Source organism: Pogoniulus pusillus, chromosome 27 (genome assembly GCF_015220805.1).
Source record: "Pogoniulus pusillus isolate bPogPus1 chromosome 27, bPogPus1.pri, whole genome shotgun sequence".
Classification (NCBI taxonomy): Eukaryota; Metazoa; Chordata; class Aves; order Piciformes; family Lybiidae; genus Pogoniulus; species Pogoniulus pusillus.
Window position 1 is genome coordinate 9,364,323 of NC_087290.1, and position 17,468 is coordinate 9,381,790.

At 51.4% G+C, this 17,468-nt stretch overlaps 1 protein-coding gene across 2 annotated transcripts in view; it reads right to left on the reverse strand.

Moving 5' to 3' along the window:
* LRRC75A (leucine rich repeat containing 75A) overlaps positions 1 to 17,468 on the reverse strand; it is a 106,803-nt gene that overhangs the window by 83,274 nt on the left and 6,061 nt on the right. The window contains exon 2 of one of the 2 annotated variants that reach the window (XM_064165983.1): positions 2,681 to 2,749. In XM_064165983.1, the coding sequence (XP_064022053.1) occupies positions 2,681 to 2,746 (66 nt within the window). In that variant the 5' untranslated portion in view covers positions 2,747 to 2,749. Of the gene's footprint in view, positions 1 to 2,680; positions 2,977 to 17,468 lie in introns of both variants that reach the window. The other variant, XM_064165981.1, reaches the window with a different exon arrangement.

The window sequence follows — 17,468 nt, forward strand, 5'->3', positions numbered from 1 at the left end:
GCTCCCAGCCTCCTCTTTTCCACACTAACCATCCCCAGCCCCTTCAGTCACTCTGTAACATTTATTTTCCAGGCCTTTGACCAGCTTCATTGCCCTGCTCTGCACTCACTCCGGCACCTCCACATCCCTCTTGCAATGAGGTGCTCAAAACTGAACACAATACTCAAGGTGTGGCCTCACCAGAGCAGAGTACAAGGGGACAATCACCTCCCTGCTCCTGCTGGACACAGCATTTCTAATACAAGCCAGGATGCCGTTGGCTTTCTTTGCCACCTGGGCACAAACGGCTCATGGGGAAAGGTCTCTGCCCCATCAGGTTCATTCATCCATCTCTCTCTGCTGGAAGAAGCTCATCTCTTCTCCCACATCTTCACTTTCAGGCTGTGGTGCATCAGGAACTCTGCTCACAAAGACTCCCACCACCTCACAGCCACAGCTCCCTGGGAGCAAACCAAGCAAACCTCTGCAGCCACCAATGCAGCCCTAAAACACTACCTTCCAAAAGCCAGCCTGTGGAAAACCACAGCAAGTGGGATTTGTTCAGTGGGGCATCCCACATTCGCTACTCAAAGGCAAGGAATAATACAGCCTCATTAAAAATGTGCTTGGAGTCTATTATAGTATCTAGGACAAAGTGTTCCCTATTTTGATGCTCTAAGAGCTATTTTATCAGAGCAAGCTCTTCAGAAACATTCACTCCACAAAGACTTGTCTGACTGTAAGAGGTTCCTCGCTTCCCCCAGCACTTCAACATTAATTTCTACCATTTATCCCCCCCAGTTCAGATGATGGGATGTCCTCACAGTCACATCTGTCATCAGGGCAGCCACTGTGACACAGCCCAGCTCCCTCACACCACAGTGTGTAGCCAACCCACAGGGAAGGAGAGGATGGACCAGAGCGCTGCTGCTAACACTATCTGAAGCCAGAGAGAACTTGGAACAACTCACAGTACTTCAGTGGGACCAAGATTTATTTGGGGCTGGGGAGAATTTGAGATAAACACCTTCTAAACTTAGCACCTGCCTTCCTGCCAGCTCCAATGGGCTGTGGGTACAGCGATAAAACTCTGGCATGGCCGAGAGGGTGCAAAATTCAGGCATGGATCTGCTGCCCAACTCACAGCTGCTTCTGCTCCACAGGGGTTTCCTGGCCATGTCTTCAACGGATGCTATATGGAGAGGTCACTGTCCCAAAGAGTCAGAGCCCCAGCTCCCAGGGAGGGGGCACAGACATCAGAAATAAAACCCTACGTTATCTCGATGTTGAGAGAAAATGGCAAGAGCTTTCTGTCAGGGAACACAAACACAGCTGAAACCCTTCAGACTTCTCCAAACGCACTCCTAAGTCACGCAAACCGGGTGGGCAGAAGGACCCTGGCCCGCAGGGTACATGGCAGCATGCCTCTGAGCAGGCTGAAGAGGTCACAGGGATGTGCCCCTAACAGCACATCCACTTTGCTGAAGTGTTCACAGGACCAGAAAACGGGGGGAAAACACCCCACCAAAAAGCAAGAAGAAAACCATCAGCCTCTGAACGAGCTGCAGTTTCATGTCGACAGACTGACACTAAGCACAGCTATCAGTGAAGATCTGAGCAGCTTCTCAGGTGGTAGACCTGGTTACAGCAGAGAAAAAGCAAGCTCAGAAGCAAGCTCAAAGACGAGGCTGTCTTCAGCTTGTATGGAAAACTTGATGGTTTTCAAACCCCTGTGTGCCCCAGAGCCCTGGAAACGCCCAGCAGCTCACTCTGGTGTCTCACAAAACCCTAGGATTACCTAGATTGGGAAAAGCCTTTAAGATCACCAAGTACAATCGTTAGCCTGATACTGACAGCTCCTCCACTAAAGCATAACCCTCAGCACTACATCCACAACACTACTCAAAGACCTTCTGGGATGGGGGCTCTGCCACTACCCTGGGCGAGCCCTTCACCTTCTACCACCAGAAAAGGTTAAATGCTCATTTTCTGGGTGCGGTGCAGTGCTCCTCAGCTACCCTTCGGTCTGCTCACAACAACTTCCCATAGTGTTGCTCCTCGGCTAACGTCCAGCTCCAACAGCCTTTGGAGGGAAGAGGTCTCATGCTCCACACAGTTAATTCCACGCTCCCGCGCAGCGTCTCGCACGCTCATTCCTTCAAGCTCCAGTCAACATCAGCAGAACTCCACCAAGTGATTGTGTGCCAAGAAGAACAAAGATAAAAAAGCAGTGCTGCCAACTCCTGGTATTTCTGCGTCGGGAAGAAAAGAGCTGCTTCTCCAAAGCTGCCAGCTCGAATTGCCTCAGCGCTTTTACAGATCTGCCTCAGCGACCAAACTTTAGGAAAGTTGAGTGGGAACCTCCTCGAGTGGGCTGTGCGAGCTGCATACCCCAGAGCTATCAGCACAAGCAATGAAGGGGAGGAGGAAAAACGAACCCGGCAGGGTTCCTCGCTGCAGACAATGCAAAGCATCTCCCCGGGGTTATTTTCCCATCTCCAACACCATGACCACCCTGCAGCTCCTCAGCCACTTCCCCAAAATTACGCCACACCAAGTCAGACCCACAACACCGAGGCGTGTCCCCCGCTCTTCTGCCAGCAGGCTTTCAAAAGTGGGACGTGTTTAGCTTATAGATTGTCGTTCCCCCACCCAAAGCTGGCAGCCCCCTCTCCCCCAGAAGAAACCCGCCCAAGCTCACCTGCCGCAGGTGCTTCAGCAGCTCGGTGGCCTCCTCCTGCTTCCCCTGCTTCACCAGCACCAGCATGTCCTGAATCATGCAGATCCGCCGGTGGTAAGGGGGCAAGGTGCTGCCACCACCCTTCCCAAACTTCTCGCCGGACTTCACCACGAGGGAGGCAAGGAAGTCTCCCCTTTCCCGGGGGGGTACTTTCTTGCGGTGGTGGGCCTGGGGGCTCTCCCCGGTGCTGCCCGGCTGGCAGCCCTTGGTCTGCTTGGTACCCATGGCTTGTGGCCTCGGCTCCTGCAGCCCCGGGGCTGCATGCAAAAGGAGAGTGGCTTAGGGCTGGAAGGCACGGAAAGGGCGACACTAGGGGGCCGGGGGTGGTGAACAAGAGGATGGAGGGGATGCACAGGGGATTTGGGAACGCAGAGAGGGATGCACAAAGGGGTGGAGGGCGAGGGTTGCACAGGGGAATGCACAAGGGGTTGGGGAAGATGCAAGAAGGGTTCAAGGGGACGCACAAGGAATTCAGGGGATCCGGGATAGGGTTCGGTGGCCCCAGGATCCTAGCAGGGGTGCCGGTGCTCGGCGGCGGGTCTGCTTCGCTCCCGCAGACGAAGGCAAGAACGGCAGCGCCCGGCGAGGAGAAGCCGCGCCGGTCCCCCCCCGCCCCGCTCCATCGCTGTGGGGAAGCAAGAAGCCGGGATCTAAGAAGCTCCTTCTCCCGGCTCCCTTCCCGGGCGGCGGCGGAGCGACGAAAGAGGCAGTGCTCAGCCCTGCAAAACGGCGGCGGCTCCGAGCAGCCTTCGCCGCCTCCTCCTCCTCCTCCTCCCGGCGCCGAAGGGGATCCCCAGGGAGCGGGACGAGGGCCGGGCGGGAGGGCGAATGGGTGGCCACAATTCGGGGCAACTGTTGCACGGCAAGGGCGGCGGCGGGGACTCCTCTCGGCTCGGCTCAGCCCCGCTCGGCTCAGCCCGGGTGTGGGGTGCATGCGACGGGGAGAGGCGGGGGAGGGCCGGGGGCGGGCACCGTGCGCCGAGGCAGGGCTTGCGAAGGAAGCTGGAGCCGGCTGGGGCTCTTCCTTCCTCCGCCGCCTTGTCTAGTCCCGCAGGGCTGGGGATAGCACCGCGGGGAGGAGGTTGCATGGGCGTGGGGGGGCTGGCGGCGGAGGGTTTGCATCGAGGCTGGGGGGGGGGGGATTGCACCGGGGCGGGGGGAGGCAGCGGCGCCCGGTGCAGGCTACGTGAGGCATCCCCGCTGGTGGTTCCCGGGGAGGAGCACCAAGGGGTTTCCCTGCTCTATCTTCACCCCAAGGGACCTCCAGGTTCTTGGCCGTGCTTGTCCCTTACAGGGCTGTGTTCTGACCTGGGGGACACCCCCCTGCAGCCCTGCCCAGCCCTTCAGGTCCTCCCCTGAACCCATCCTCGGGCAGGGACAACTGCGGAACTCCCAGCTCCGAGTTCGGTGTTACAACAAATGGTGACTGCTCCTGCACCTTCTGGCCTCCTCTTTCGCCTTCAACCCCTTCAAACAGCTGCTCCAGTGCTCAGTTGGAAGTCACTGTCTGTGCCCTGCCATCCCCCGCCCCAGCCAAAGCCACCCTCACTTCATCCTCATCCAGCAACTGCAACTACCCCTTGCACAGATTGCTCCTTCCAGCAGCTCCCCATCCCATATTCAACCACACAACAGAATCACAGAATCCTTCGGGCTGGAAACGACCTTTAAGATCACCAAGTCCAATCAGCTTTCAGCTTGACCAAGGCTAGTACCAAACCAATGCAAACAGCAGACAGCAGGAAGAGATGCCAGACCCCCTTGGCAGCATTTGCCCCTGCAGCCTCCATTCTAGGTGCATCCTCCTCCCTTTAAAAGGATCAGTCCTCTTCATGCTATTATCAGGGTGATAACAACATAAACACATAACAACATTAAAAAATCAAGTGCTGCTGTGGCCCTGCAAGACATTGCACAGAGCCTGTGTCTGAAAATCCAACATAAGGAGCACCATTTCAGACCTGGAGCCTGATAGAGTACCCCAAAGTCCATGGGAAGGGGACAGGTCACTTCACACATCCATTCTCCAGAAAGCAATTTTCCCAGCCAGACTGACTGAGCATCATCAGTACTTCCCTGAGCAGCAGCTCCACACTGGGTGCTGACATACACACAACCTCTCTGTCCATCAGATAGCAGATAAGGAGCTTCCAGCCCTAAAATCCTCTGCCTGCCCCTGTCTTTGATCTCAGAGCCTGTTCTTCACACACATCTCTAAGTCTGTTGTACAGCAAGAAGCCAGCAAGGTCAGGTCCATTCACCTCTCCAAACAAAAGAAGCAGAAAGATAAGCCCCTGTCAGGGATGAGACTCCCTCACCCCTGCAGAATTCAAGGCCACAGAGAGACATCATTGCATGAATCTTATCCAGGCTGAAGGGAAGAGCATCTGCTTTGCTTATGCCAAGAGCCAGTTTATGCTACCAGCCTGTCCAGTTATCTCAGTCCACCCAGCTGGCAGATGAGACATCAGAGATCTCATGAACCCTCATCTGTGCTGGGAGCAGGCAACATGGGTTGTGTGCCTATCAGAATCTCTATGCTGGTCTATGCCAGGTATGCAGATCTTGTCCTGCAATAAGGTGTTTTTGGGCATGCCCATCCCTACTGGACTGGGAGGATAATGCTCACTCCAGGTCTGCTGAGAGAACCCACTGGGCAGTGTGCTCCTGAACTCACTCAAGCCCCTCTGGCTGCAGGAGCAACACGAGGTGAGCTGGCAACATCTCTGCCCACACCAAGAAGCAGCAATGGGAAGTGCTTATCCATGTGGAATTGAAATGTGCAGCCTGGTCTGGAGAAAGAAGCCACTAGAGAACATGTACTGCTTTCAGTAGCTCAAGACTGATCTCCTCAGATCGTATCAGGCTAAACATCTTGGTTCTGGAGGGTCAAATCCAGCCTGTCACTGATTTTTCCCTCCTTTATGAAAGGCTCTCTGTGCCAAGCCCCAGCAGATGGGGCAACCTTGTCAGCACAGGTTGCAGGACTGCCCATGCCAGGAAGACATGGGCATCTCTCCACCTCTCCAGCTTCATTTCACATTTGTGGCAGACCACCACATGCAGCCCCTGCAGATCCCAAGAGTGGGCCATGCACTCCCAGCTTGGACTGAAGTCACAAACCCCTTTCCTTCCCCACTTGCCATGAAGAAAGGTAGGAGAGCTCAGCCTGAGGGACCCCATCTGGGCAGAGCTGCATCCTAGCTAAGGAGGTAAGAGTGCTCAGCAACCGTGGCCCTGAGTAAATACATAAACCCCAACCTTTGCACTTGTGACACTTCTGTCAGCAGGGTAGAGTTCATGGACTGCTCCCAACCTGGTATTTATAGCAGATGGGACAAAGCCAGCAGAAAAAAGCAGAACAGAGTGTAGGGTGTGCTCCTGTTACGCCACTGTGAAGCAAACACAGAGTTCTGCCAGGTCAGAGGCACCAGGTTTGTGCTCCCCGTGAGCAGATGCAAAAGGCACTGCAACCACTCAGGGCAGCACCTCCAGCCTCAGCCTGGGTGGCTCAGTGGTACAAGGCATGCAGATCATGGAATCATAATCAACTCAGAAAATGGTTTGGGTTGAAAGGCATCTCTGGAAAACATCTAGTACAACCTCACTGGTAATGTGGGGTCATCCACAGCAGGTTGCCCAGGACCACATCCACGCTGGTTTTGAAAGCCTCCAGAGAAGGAGGCTCCACAACCTCTGGGCAGCTTTGTCCAGTGCTCTGTCACCTTCAAAGTAAAGAAATCTGTCCTTAAGTAGAACATCCATCCTGTGTTCTGGTTTGTACCCATTGCCCCTTGTCCTATCAGAGGGAAGAGCCCAGCCCCATCCTCTTGACCATCCTCTAGATATTTATATTCACTCCTAAGTGATACTTCACCTCCTGGAGTATTATTCAGTACTGCATCCTCATAAAGGTCTCGTCCAGCTACAGACCCAACCTCACCACAACTCTCACACACAATTCTCCATACTCTCTCAAAACACTAACTCCACCCTGTGCCAAAAAACTTGACCCAAGCACTTGTGTGCTGGGAACCAGGTTGACCTCCAAGCTTTCCATGGGCTGGAGCTTGCTCTGCAGCTCTCCATCTGACGAAATATTCTGCTAAACTCATTAGTGGAGCCACAGCCAAGGTGCATTTTTTTTGTCTTGGTGCAGATGTGTGCAAACTGAAAATTAGTTGATGTTAGTCTGAGGGAGTTTGCTGTTGGGTTTTTAGGGGGTTTTGGTTTAATTTTAAACTCTGGTTTTACTCCTTATGATATCAGATACTAAAGGGTGTGCCTGAAGAGTCCACTGCTTTAAAAGGAGTAACCTCAAATTGTGCGACCACGAAGGAAAAAGGTTTCTCCTCTTCCACAGAGATGATGAAAGAAAATGTTTCCTTTCTCCCCCCAAGCCTCAAACTTAGGAATGTTCTCACTTCCACATCAAAAAGAAACTGAAGCTTTTCAATCCATTATACAGAAGCTGAGGAACATCCATACCACGAGCTGTATCTGATGGAATAAGCTGGCAAGCAGGAGGTCCAACATCAAATACCTCAAAACAGAGACCTTCACCCTCATCTGCCTGACCCCTCAGCTGTGGGTACTCACCACTGCTTTGCACACATGCACACACATACATTTGGGTTCAGATTAGTCATGGCTAAAATAACTTCCCACTTCCCTAAAGGACTGGCTGGGCTCACTGGAACATTGCAATCTCATTACACTGCTCTCCTGTCAGCCCATTTGAGGCGTCCTTTGCAACGTGCACCTTAAAGTGCTGTAGCTAACTCCATTGCCCATGGTCTCGCAGGATTAAATGGGGAAGATGCATTTCTCAGCCTGCCTAAGGCAGAAAAATCCTTTTCTAATCCCAGGTTCTGCCCAGGAATCCCATTTTAAAATTGGAAAATCCACTTTGGGCAAGTCTGGTCCAACGTGGGCTGTTCAGAAGAGGGTTATTGCTCAGAACACTTGCAGAGCTCCATCAATGGGTGTTCTGCAAGACACTGCTTCTGTATTCAACAGCTCCCATGCTCCATCTGAAACACCCAGCCATGGGAGTTTATGAGTTCTTCCTCACCTAACAGCTCTTACAATCACAGAATCTTTTCAGATGGTAAAGACTTTTAAGATCATTGAGTCCAACCAACACCACCACACCCAGTGCTAAGCCATGTCCATCAGCACCACATCTCTGCATCTTTTGAACACCCCCAGGGATGGACGTTCAGTGTCTTCCTGGGGAGCCTGTCCAAGTATTTGAGAACCTTTTCAGTGAAGAAGTTTCTCCTAATATCCAATTTAAACCTCCCCTGGTGGTGCTTGAGGCAATTTCCTATTGTCCTAGCACTTTCTAGGGAGAAGAGACCAACAGGCACCCTGACGTGAAGTGATAGGACAAGAGGCAATGGATGCAAGATGGAACAGAGAAGATTCCACATAAACATAAGGAAAAACTTTTTCCCTATGAGTGTGACAGAGCCCTGGAGCAGGCTGCCCAGAGAGGCTGTGGAGTCTCCTCCTCTGGGGACACTCAAAACCCACCTGGATGCATTCCTGTGTGACCTGCTCAGGCAGAGGGATCGGACTGGATGACTTGTCCAGGTCCCCTCCAGCCCCTGACATTCTGTGCTTTTGTGATTCCTGGCTCCCACCTCCTTTCAGGTCTCCCCTGAGCCTCCTCTTCTCTGGGGTAAACAACCCCAGTTCCCTCAGCTGCTCCACGACCCAGATCTTGGCAAGACTGAACAAAACCACAGCAGGTCCCAGCCTTTGGAGCAGCTACCTCTGCATCTGTCCCTTCCCCAAACAGGGTGTTCAAACCAGAGACTGAGCTGGGACCAAGCTCTATTTCTCATCCAACTCTTGCTTGGAAGGCAGTGCAGGACCTGCTGATTTTTCTGGATAAGGACGGAATGATCAGGATCCATTTTAAATGTCAGCATCAGGCTGAGGTTAGTGCTGCTCACTATGTGGAAAGGACCAAGCTGCCTATAAAGAAATATCACTTTCAAGATGGCATTTAAAGGAGTCTCAGAGCCAATGTGATTTTCCCCCTTCTTTTTCTTCATCAAAAAAACACCAAACTAACAAAACAGATCAGCCTTGCTGTGAGAAGTCAGCACCAAATCCAGCCAGGAGAGCAGTCAGCCTCAGCAGACAATCTCTGGGGAAGAAGGGCAAATTGAAAAATAGGATTTTAAAAGAACAAAAGGCTACCCACATCCTAAGCTTGATTCGATTCAGCTTTGACAAGGCACAGCAGTGAGACAGGGTTGAAGGGCCTCCTGAAAGGCAGCAAGATGTAATTGCAGATGAACTGAAGTCCAGGATAAATGGGACAATGTAATGATGAGGAACATTACATGTGCTGAGAGAGGTTTTTAAGGGGAAATGAAAGAATCTACTGTAGAAGCATTTATGTTTCCTCCAGGCAATGGATGAAGTCTTCCTTCATTCACCTCTGCATTTGTCCCAAGCTGGAAAAGGCAAGTGAAAAGGGTAGGAAAAATAAAATCCCTATCTTCATCTCCCAAAGCCAGGGAGAACACAACCTAAGTAGCTAAAGATAAATCAGTGCAATAGAGAGGGAAGAATCTTCCTCCTGCTCGAAGTCTGTCCGGAGCTCTGGTGCTTGTTTTCAGCCTAGCCCAGAGGAGATGGTTTGGAAAGGACCAGACACAGGGGAAGCAGAGACCTGTTCATTGAGCCTGTGTACCAGGGTGAGAAAAGTTGCTACAGGCAGCAGCACAGAGCTGCCCAAACCCCAAAACCACAGCGTGGGAAGCTTTTTAATTATTCATTTGCTACATCTTATCCCTGCACTAAACCAATGGCACCTGCACGTGTTTTCAGAAGAAAGAATCTGCACTCAAGCCAAACCTGAGACCCTCTCCAAAGGATCCTGCTGTGACAGAAGGAGAATGGTCTGTTTATGCAGCATCCTTGGCCAAACCATTTCACCTCCAGATGCCACATTCCCCCCCCTCCCAAAACTGGGCTTGCTGAGGCACATAAATGTGCCATCACCTCATTATCTCTCCAGCAGTTGCTGCCTCTCCTCCACCAACCTGGGAAGGCACAAGAGAAGGTCTCTCCAGCACTCACTCATGGGACCTTTCCCAGCAGGAAAGGCAATGCTCACCTCCCAGGGACTGCAGGGGAGAGTTGGTGGCTTCACAGAATCATTTTGGTTGGAAAACCCTTTTAAGGTCAACAAATCCAACTGTGACCTAACTCTGCCAAGTCTGGTGCTAGGCCATATCAGTGGGATGTGTGCTAATTCCCACTGGATTCTCTGACAGCAACAGGAGACCCCCAAAGCACCTCCTTGCAGCATGCTGTGTGGCTCAGCTTCTCAGGAGTGTTCACTCTGGACACTAATGATGGCTCATCCCTGAGCTGCTCACCCTAGGGGCTTGCAGGAGAGTGAGGGGTGCTCCATCAGCCTCTCCACTTGCACCCACTGGGGCTGCTCCCTGGCCACTCTGTTTATTTTGGAGGGGGAGAGAGGGGTTGTATGGTTTGGTTATTTTTGCCACTGGCAAATGCTCAATCATTTCTCACAGTGAGAAGAGGAGAGAAAAAAAACACATTTGTTAGAAGCCAGAAGCATTTCCTCAACAAAAAGAAAAGAGATGGTCTGGGAGGATGATGGACCTTTCTGCATCCAAACTGATCCCTCTAGAGCAGAGGGGAGCAGGAACATACCTTGAGTACTGTGTCCAGTTCTTGGCTCCTCAATTCAAGAGAGATGTTGAGGTGCTGGAATGTGTCCAGAAAAGGGCATCAAAGCTGGTGAGGGGCCTAGAACACAAACCCTATGAGGAGAGGCTGAGGGAGCTGGGGGTGTGCAGCCTGGAGGAGGCTCAGGGGGGACCTCATTGCTGTCTACAACTACCTGAAGGGAGGCTGTAGCCAGGTGGGGTTGGTCTCTTCTCCCAGGCAACCAGCAATAAAACAAGGGGACACAATCTCAAGTTGTGCCAGGGCAGGTTTAGGCTGGATGTTAGGAGGAAGTTGTTGCCAGAGAGAGTGATTGGCATTGGAATGGGCTGCCCAGGGAGGTGGAGTCACTGTCCCTGGAGGTGTCCAAGAAAAGCCTGGATGAGGCACTTAGTGCCATGGTCTATTTGACTGGCTAGGGCTGGGTGCTAGGTTGGACTGGATGAGCTTGGAGGTCTCCTCAAACCTGGTTGATTCTATGACAACCCCGCTCCCCAGTTATCCTACACGCTCAGGGATTGCTGTCAGCAGCCACTTCCACAATTTCTGCATTCAGGTGCATCTCCCCCTCCAGTGCCACCTCTCTCTCCTCCCAGATTTCCCATGCAAAATATGTCCAGCCTCAAACCCTTAACCCTGAGCAAACACAAAAATACTTAAGCAGCCGGAAGCAATTCATCTTCCCTTCACGTGATGGCCTCAGCCTGTTTTTTCCTACTCCACGATGTAGATGCAGTGTTTATAAAACCCAAAGGCTGTTTACACACTGTCCAAAAGTTGTTTAGCAAGAGGTCAAAGCTGCCAAATATTTCTTTCTGGAGTCGTCTTGAAAAATCACCCTTTGCTTTCCCTCTAGGAGGATTAAAAAGGCTTGGATAGTTTTCTGCAGGGGAAAATGATTGTGTTGAGATGCTTTAACAATCAGCGAGCATCTTTCCAGGGAATGATCCTTTTGTGCTCCAAGGGAAATGGCCAATTCAAGTGTGGATTTGGGAGTCAAAGCTCTGGAAGCATTCTCTTGCATTTTCCCAGCCCCACGCTGCAGTCACATCCCCTCCTGGGCTTTGGCACCTGGTTCCTAATGAATGCAAACACCCAGTGGTGCTGGAGGGGTTCAGCCATCACCAGCCCAGCTCCATGCAGTAGCAAGGATGGAGAGGGCAAAGAGCTGTAGCAGGTGAATCACTGGGAAGAGGGAAAGTCCATCTGGACCAGCCTGATCTCAGGGGCCCAGTCCTCCTGGAGGAGCTGGTTGCTCCACACCATTTCTGCAGCAAGGCAGCAGTGAGCACGGCACCAGGCTGGAGCCAGCAGCCATGAGCTGGCTCGACTCATCCTCCTGATAGCTTCCAAACACATCCCAGCATCCAGCTCGAACTTGGAAGTTAATGTTTTGGAGGGGCTGAGCCCATCCATCCCTGCAGCAGCCCTGCTTTGAGTGTGTTTGGCCTTGGGAAGAGAGGTCATCAGTAATTACAGGAGCTTAGGGAGCCCGGGCCACACATGCCAGTGTCACTGGATGAAGCGTTTGGGATCTCTGCTAATTTCTGCTAGAGATTAACACCCATTTGGTGGAGCTGGCCTAGGGTGATGGATGTGCTGCTGTGAGCACCACACCGAGGTGGCCTCTGGGGTCACAAGAAGGCAAGCTGAGCTCAGTGGCCCATTTCACACTGGAGGCATTGCCTTCCCAGCCAGCGCTGCCCATTCCCCCTTTCAATCGGTGGCTTCAAAAGGTGAAGCACTACAAGCACAAACATCCCCACCCACGGGTGCCACCAGGCTCCTCCGTCCCACCTTTTCCACCCCCTGACTTCATCATCTGCTGCAGCAGGGCCCCAAGTTCAGCACCCAAGACCGAGTTGCTGCTGTTTGGCAGCTTCACCCCTGTTACATCTCAGCATCAGGCGGAGAGGAATCATAGAATGGATTCAGTCGGAATCAAGTCCAACCTGTGACCTAAGAGCACTGTGGCCAGTAAACGATTCCAGCCTGGGCACCTTCACCAACATGCACAACACATTTCCAGCTGAGCATCTTCTTTACAGGAGGAACAGAACAACCTCTATCCACTGGAGCTATTCAGGCCGAGTAGGAGGAGCTGAAGTCAGGGGGGGTTGTTTATCAGAAACAAACTGGTGCAAATCCTATTTGTGCAAAGCTGCTTAAACCCTCTTGTTCTGAGTCTTTTCCCTTTGCCTGGTGCAGGGGTTGAGCAATTTGCTGATGAGGGTCAGGGAGAAGCAAATTTGCAGCCTGGGGTTGCAGTCAGCTTCGGCACCCAAGTGTCGCGTTTCAAGCAGGCTAGAAAATGTGCAGCTCTCCAGGATTAAAGTAATAAATAAATGATAGTTTCTAGGCTCTGTTACCTGCTGCTAAAAGGGAGCCTGAAAGGAAAACAAATGCAGATGGAGGGTGACAAGTAAATCCCTCATCATTTCATCTCTCTTTTGGATTGTGTTCGTTCATTGACTGGATGTGGCCTCGGGGAGCTGTGCTGCCATCCTGGGCTTTATCTAGGATGAAGGAAGTATTTTCAGGGCATTCAAAAGGGCAGCAAATTTAAGCTTAAACTCAGTTACCAGCAGCAGGCTCCACCATACAGCCAGCACAACAGTCTAATCTTAGTTTAATTGCAAAATAAAGTTTTGCCCTCCTCCTCCTCATTTTGTTAAAGACTAAAAACAATTATGTTGTCTTCAGAGGAAAGAGCAGCGTGGAATCAGAATGTCAGGGGCTGGAAGGGACCCTGAAAGCTCATCCAGTCCAAACCCCCTGCAGAGCAGGATCACCTATAGCAGATCACACAGGAATGCATCCAGGTGGGTCTTGAATATCTCCAGAGAGGGAAACTCCACAACCCCCTTGAGCAGTCTATTCCAGTGTTTTTCCCAAGCAGGAGTAAGACCCCCCCTCAGCACAGGCTGCACCAAGGTCTGGATCTTCCCAAAGTGATGCTTCTATGACTCAGCTTGGACACATTTTCTAGTCATAAAGCTGAAAAGCCCCTTCTTTGCAGAGCAAAAAAAAGTGGAGTCTTTGGTGTTTGCAGTCCAGATCTCTCAAGAATGGGCTAAAACTGACCTAAATCCAAGACTTCCTGGTCACAGAGAGGCTTAAGTCACAAGTTTCTTTCCAGCTTGGAGTAAAAAGTTGATAGTTCAAAAATAATGATAATAAATTAGGTTTTGTTCACTCATGCAAGAAGGAGAATTCCCAAATCAGGAAGTTCTGCCTATTTACTGTGACAAAGTGACCCGAAGCAAGCAGCTTGCATCACCCTTACACCCTGTTTCGCTTTAATAATGCATTCCCTCCTGCCTTTGTCTTCTCCCAAAGGGAGGGTCCTTGGCCTGGCTGAGCTCCAGGGGTGAACTCAGGACAATGCTTCTTTCCCAGATGACCTGAGAAGGTACCTGCCTGCCAGTGCTGGGGTAGACCTTCCTGGGAAGCCTCATCATGGGATAAAAATAGGCAGCAACAAATACCTTGCATCACACAACACACCAGCAGCAAGATTCAATTTAGTTCCATTGAAAGCATCAAATGTTTTGGAGTCTTTTCAGCAAAACACAGCAATGTGAGTCAGGCTGACCTGATCCAGGGCTCTCCTGGCAGAAAATGGGGACATGTTTAAGAGGGGATTGGCAGAGGGATCCTGAGCACTCATGGGGTCACGCTCCCCCTATTCCCTCCCAGCACAGCAGGGGAGCAGAGCAGCCAAGGGCTTTGCAAAGCCAAGCTTGGGTTTAGATTATATGAAAAGGATTTATTCAGGCATTAAAATCCCAATGCTCCCCAGGTCTGGTTCCCAAGCACATCTCCCTAATTCATAGAATCAGAGTTGCAAGGGACCACAAGGATCATCCAGATCCAACCCCCGTGCCATGAGCAGGCACATCTCACACTAGATCAAGCTGTCTCATCCAGCCTGGCCTTAAACATCTCCAGGGATGGGGCTTCCACCACCTCCCTGGGCAAACCATTCCGGGCTTTCACCACCCTCACGGTGAAGAACTTCTTCCTAACATCCAGTCTGAATCTCCCCATTTCTACCTTCCATTCCCCCCGACCCTATCACTTCCTGACATCCCAAAAAGTCCCTCAGCAGCTTCCTTGTAGGCCCCCTTCAGATACTGAATCCCCAGAAAAGCTGCCCAAGACCCCCCCAGCAGCACAGTGCTGGGTAGAGCTCAGATTTTAACCATTCCCCTTCTCTCTCTGGTCACCTCAAAAGGGCCAGAAGAATTGATGGAGTCAAGTATTTCTCTTTTCAAAACCACCAGAGAAGCCCAGACCCAGGTGTTCAACCACTGGAGCTCACTCAACTCCTGGGTTATCCATATCCCACAGCCCCACTCACTGCCAGGCAATTAATTACCAGCACCACATGTGAGGCCAGTAAAATCTTTTGTATAAAATATTTGTTTCCTGGGAAGAGGGGGAGGGAAGATCCAGCTTAAAACAGTCTTTGGGATGCCTAAATAATCCAACCCAGATGGAAAAATGTGTTCATAAAAGGAAGTAGTCAAATAGAAAACAACTGGGTGTGTGGGGGGGGGGGGGGAAATGCAGCAGAGCAGCACAACCTCACACTGCAGGTGATATCCAATCCCATGAAAGACAAAATCTGCTCCTCCCAGCACAAACAGCATCATTCTCATCATGGCTAGAAAAGGTATAACAAGAAAATAACAACACAAACCATGTGATGAAGAAAACCTAAAAGAAGGAAGCTACAGCTTTCCTAAAGGGAAAAAGAAAATGGGGAGAGAAGAGGATGCAGGTGGACAGCCCTCTGCCCTCACAGATGGGAGCATCAAAGGTTCTGGGCACCTCAGAATGAAGAGCTATGCACCCCAAAACTTAGACTTAAGATCTGTGTAAAATCCAGAGCCAGTGCTGAGAAGTGTAGACCTATTTTCCCTTACTGTAGGGCTCCTTCCATGGCATTGCCTAGCATCCCAGGGACACCATGTGCCAGGAAAAAACAGCCAGGAGAGTACCCTGAGATTGCAGCATTTCTAAATGTAGTCACTGGACATAATCAGAGCAGCTGGAAGCAAGAGGCACCAGCCCTTAGCAAAACCAGCATGAAAAACTACCACAGAAATGGGTCACCAATGGGTCTCACCTTCACCTGCTTCTGCAGAGCCTGGGCACAGAGGCTCCAAAACCCTGTCCAGTTTGGGAGCTCCTCAGCAGTGTCAATACACTGCCCAGAGTGGCACTTTTAGGGCTCTCGATCATCAGCCCAACAATAACAGCATCACTTCACAGCTCTTCAAGGACCCAGAGCCTCTGCTATTACCAGAGAGGTGAGAGCAGCCAGGCTGCTGCCAAGCTCTTGCCTTGGGACAAGCAGTTCAGACACTCCTTGATTCTTTTGTTGTTCTTTTCCAGCATAAGGAGCACAAATTAACCCAAAAGCCACCAAAAAAAGATCCAGCGAAGACCAGACAAAGCTCATCGAAGGGCCAGATGGTAGCAGTGCTCTTCTCTGCTTAGTCTTCTCAGCCCTAATCTAGATAAAAGCCCTCACTTCTTGAGCAAAGAGCTTAGTTTCCACAGTAAGAAGATGAGGGTGTTAAAGCTTGGAGGCCCAGGGGAGCACTGCTATTTAGAGGAGCTGATGAAGCAGCTCCAGACCCAGCAGCCTCAGGCCTTGCACTACAGCTTCCCAATCTCACCCTCCTTTGTCAGTGGGGGCAAATGAGCAGATGACTTGGGACAGCCTACCTACCCACCAGGAAAGAAGAGCCAAAGCTCTTCGAAGTCACTCCAGCTGGCTGTGCCCGTGCCCCCGAGCCCTGAACAACAATTGTGCCAATGTGTGTTTGTGTTTTCAGTCCTGTCCAGCCCAGGTGTGCAAAGCTGTACAGGCTCCCAAATGCCCAAATCTCTGGGGGAGCACCAAGGATGTGCCTCTCTGGATCACTCCTAACACCACTTGCAGGGGACAGAGTCTGGATTTCCATATGACGCCTTGAGAAAGTAACCTGTGCTTGGACCTGTTACCCTAGGGACACATCTGGTGCTGGGAGGTCACCCCATGGACAGGCAACAGACACACCAGGTTCCTCCGTGCTGGTGTGTGGGAATGCCCTGGCCATAAACAGGAGGAAAGATGCTTAAAGGGCTCGAGTACTGCCCTGTGAGGAGAGGCTGAGGGACCTGGGGCTTTTTGGTCTGGTGAAGAGAGGTCTTAGAGGGGATCTAATCAATGGTTATAAATATCTGAGGGCTGAGGGTCAAGAGGGAGGGGACAAACTCATCTCAGTTGCACCTTGTGATAGGACAAGTGATAAACATAGAATGTCAGGACCTGGAAGGGACCTCAAAAGCTCATCCAATCCAACCCCCCTGCCAGAGCAGGATCACCTATACCAGATCACACAGCAACACATCCAGGCAGGTTTTGAATATCTCGAGAGGGAGACTCCACAATCCCCCTGAGCAGCCTGTTCCAGTGCTCTGTCACCCTCACAGGGAAAAAAATGCTCCTTATATTTAAATGAAATTTCCTATGCCTCAGCTTGCACCCATTGCCCCTTGTCCTGTCATGGGCATCACCCAGCAGAGCCTGGCTCCAGCCTCCTGGCATTCACCCTTCACGTATTGATAAACACTGATGGAGTCATCGCTTCATCTCCTCTTCTCCAGGCTAAAAGGTCATAAACTACAGCATAAGAAGTTCCACCTCAACACAAGGTAAGGGTCACAGAGCACTGGCACAGGCTGTCCAGAGAGGTTGTGGAGTCTCCTTCTCTGAGACTTTCAAGCCCTGTCTGGATGCATTCCTACGCAACCTGCAATAGATACTATGGCCCTGTTCTGGCAGGGGTTTGGACTTGGTGATTTGTGGAGGTCCCTTCTAAACCCCAGCATCCTGCAAAGAACTTCTGAAAGCACAAGGAGACCTCCAGACTCAGACACCCTCTAGCCCTTGCTAGCAAGGCAGCTGTCAACATCACCAGGCACATTCCTGCTGCCGAGGGCGGGAGCAAGGCTCAGCGTCTGGCAGCTGCAG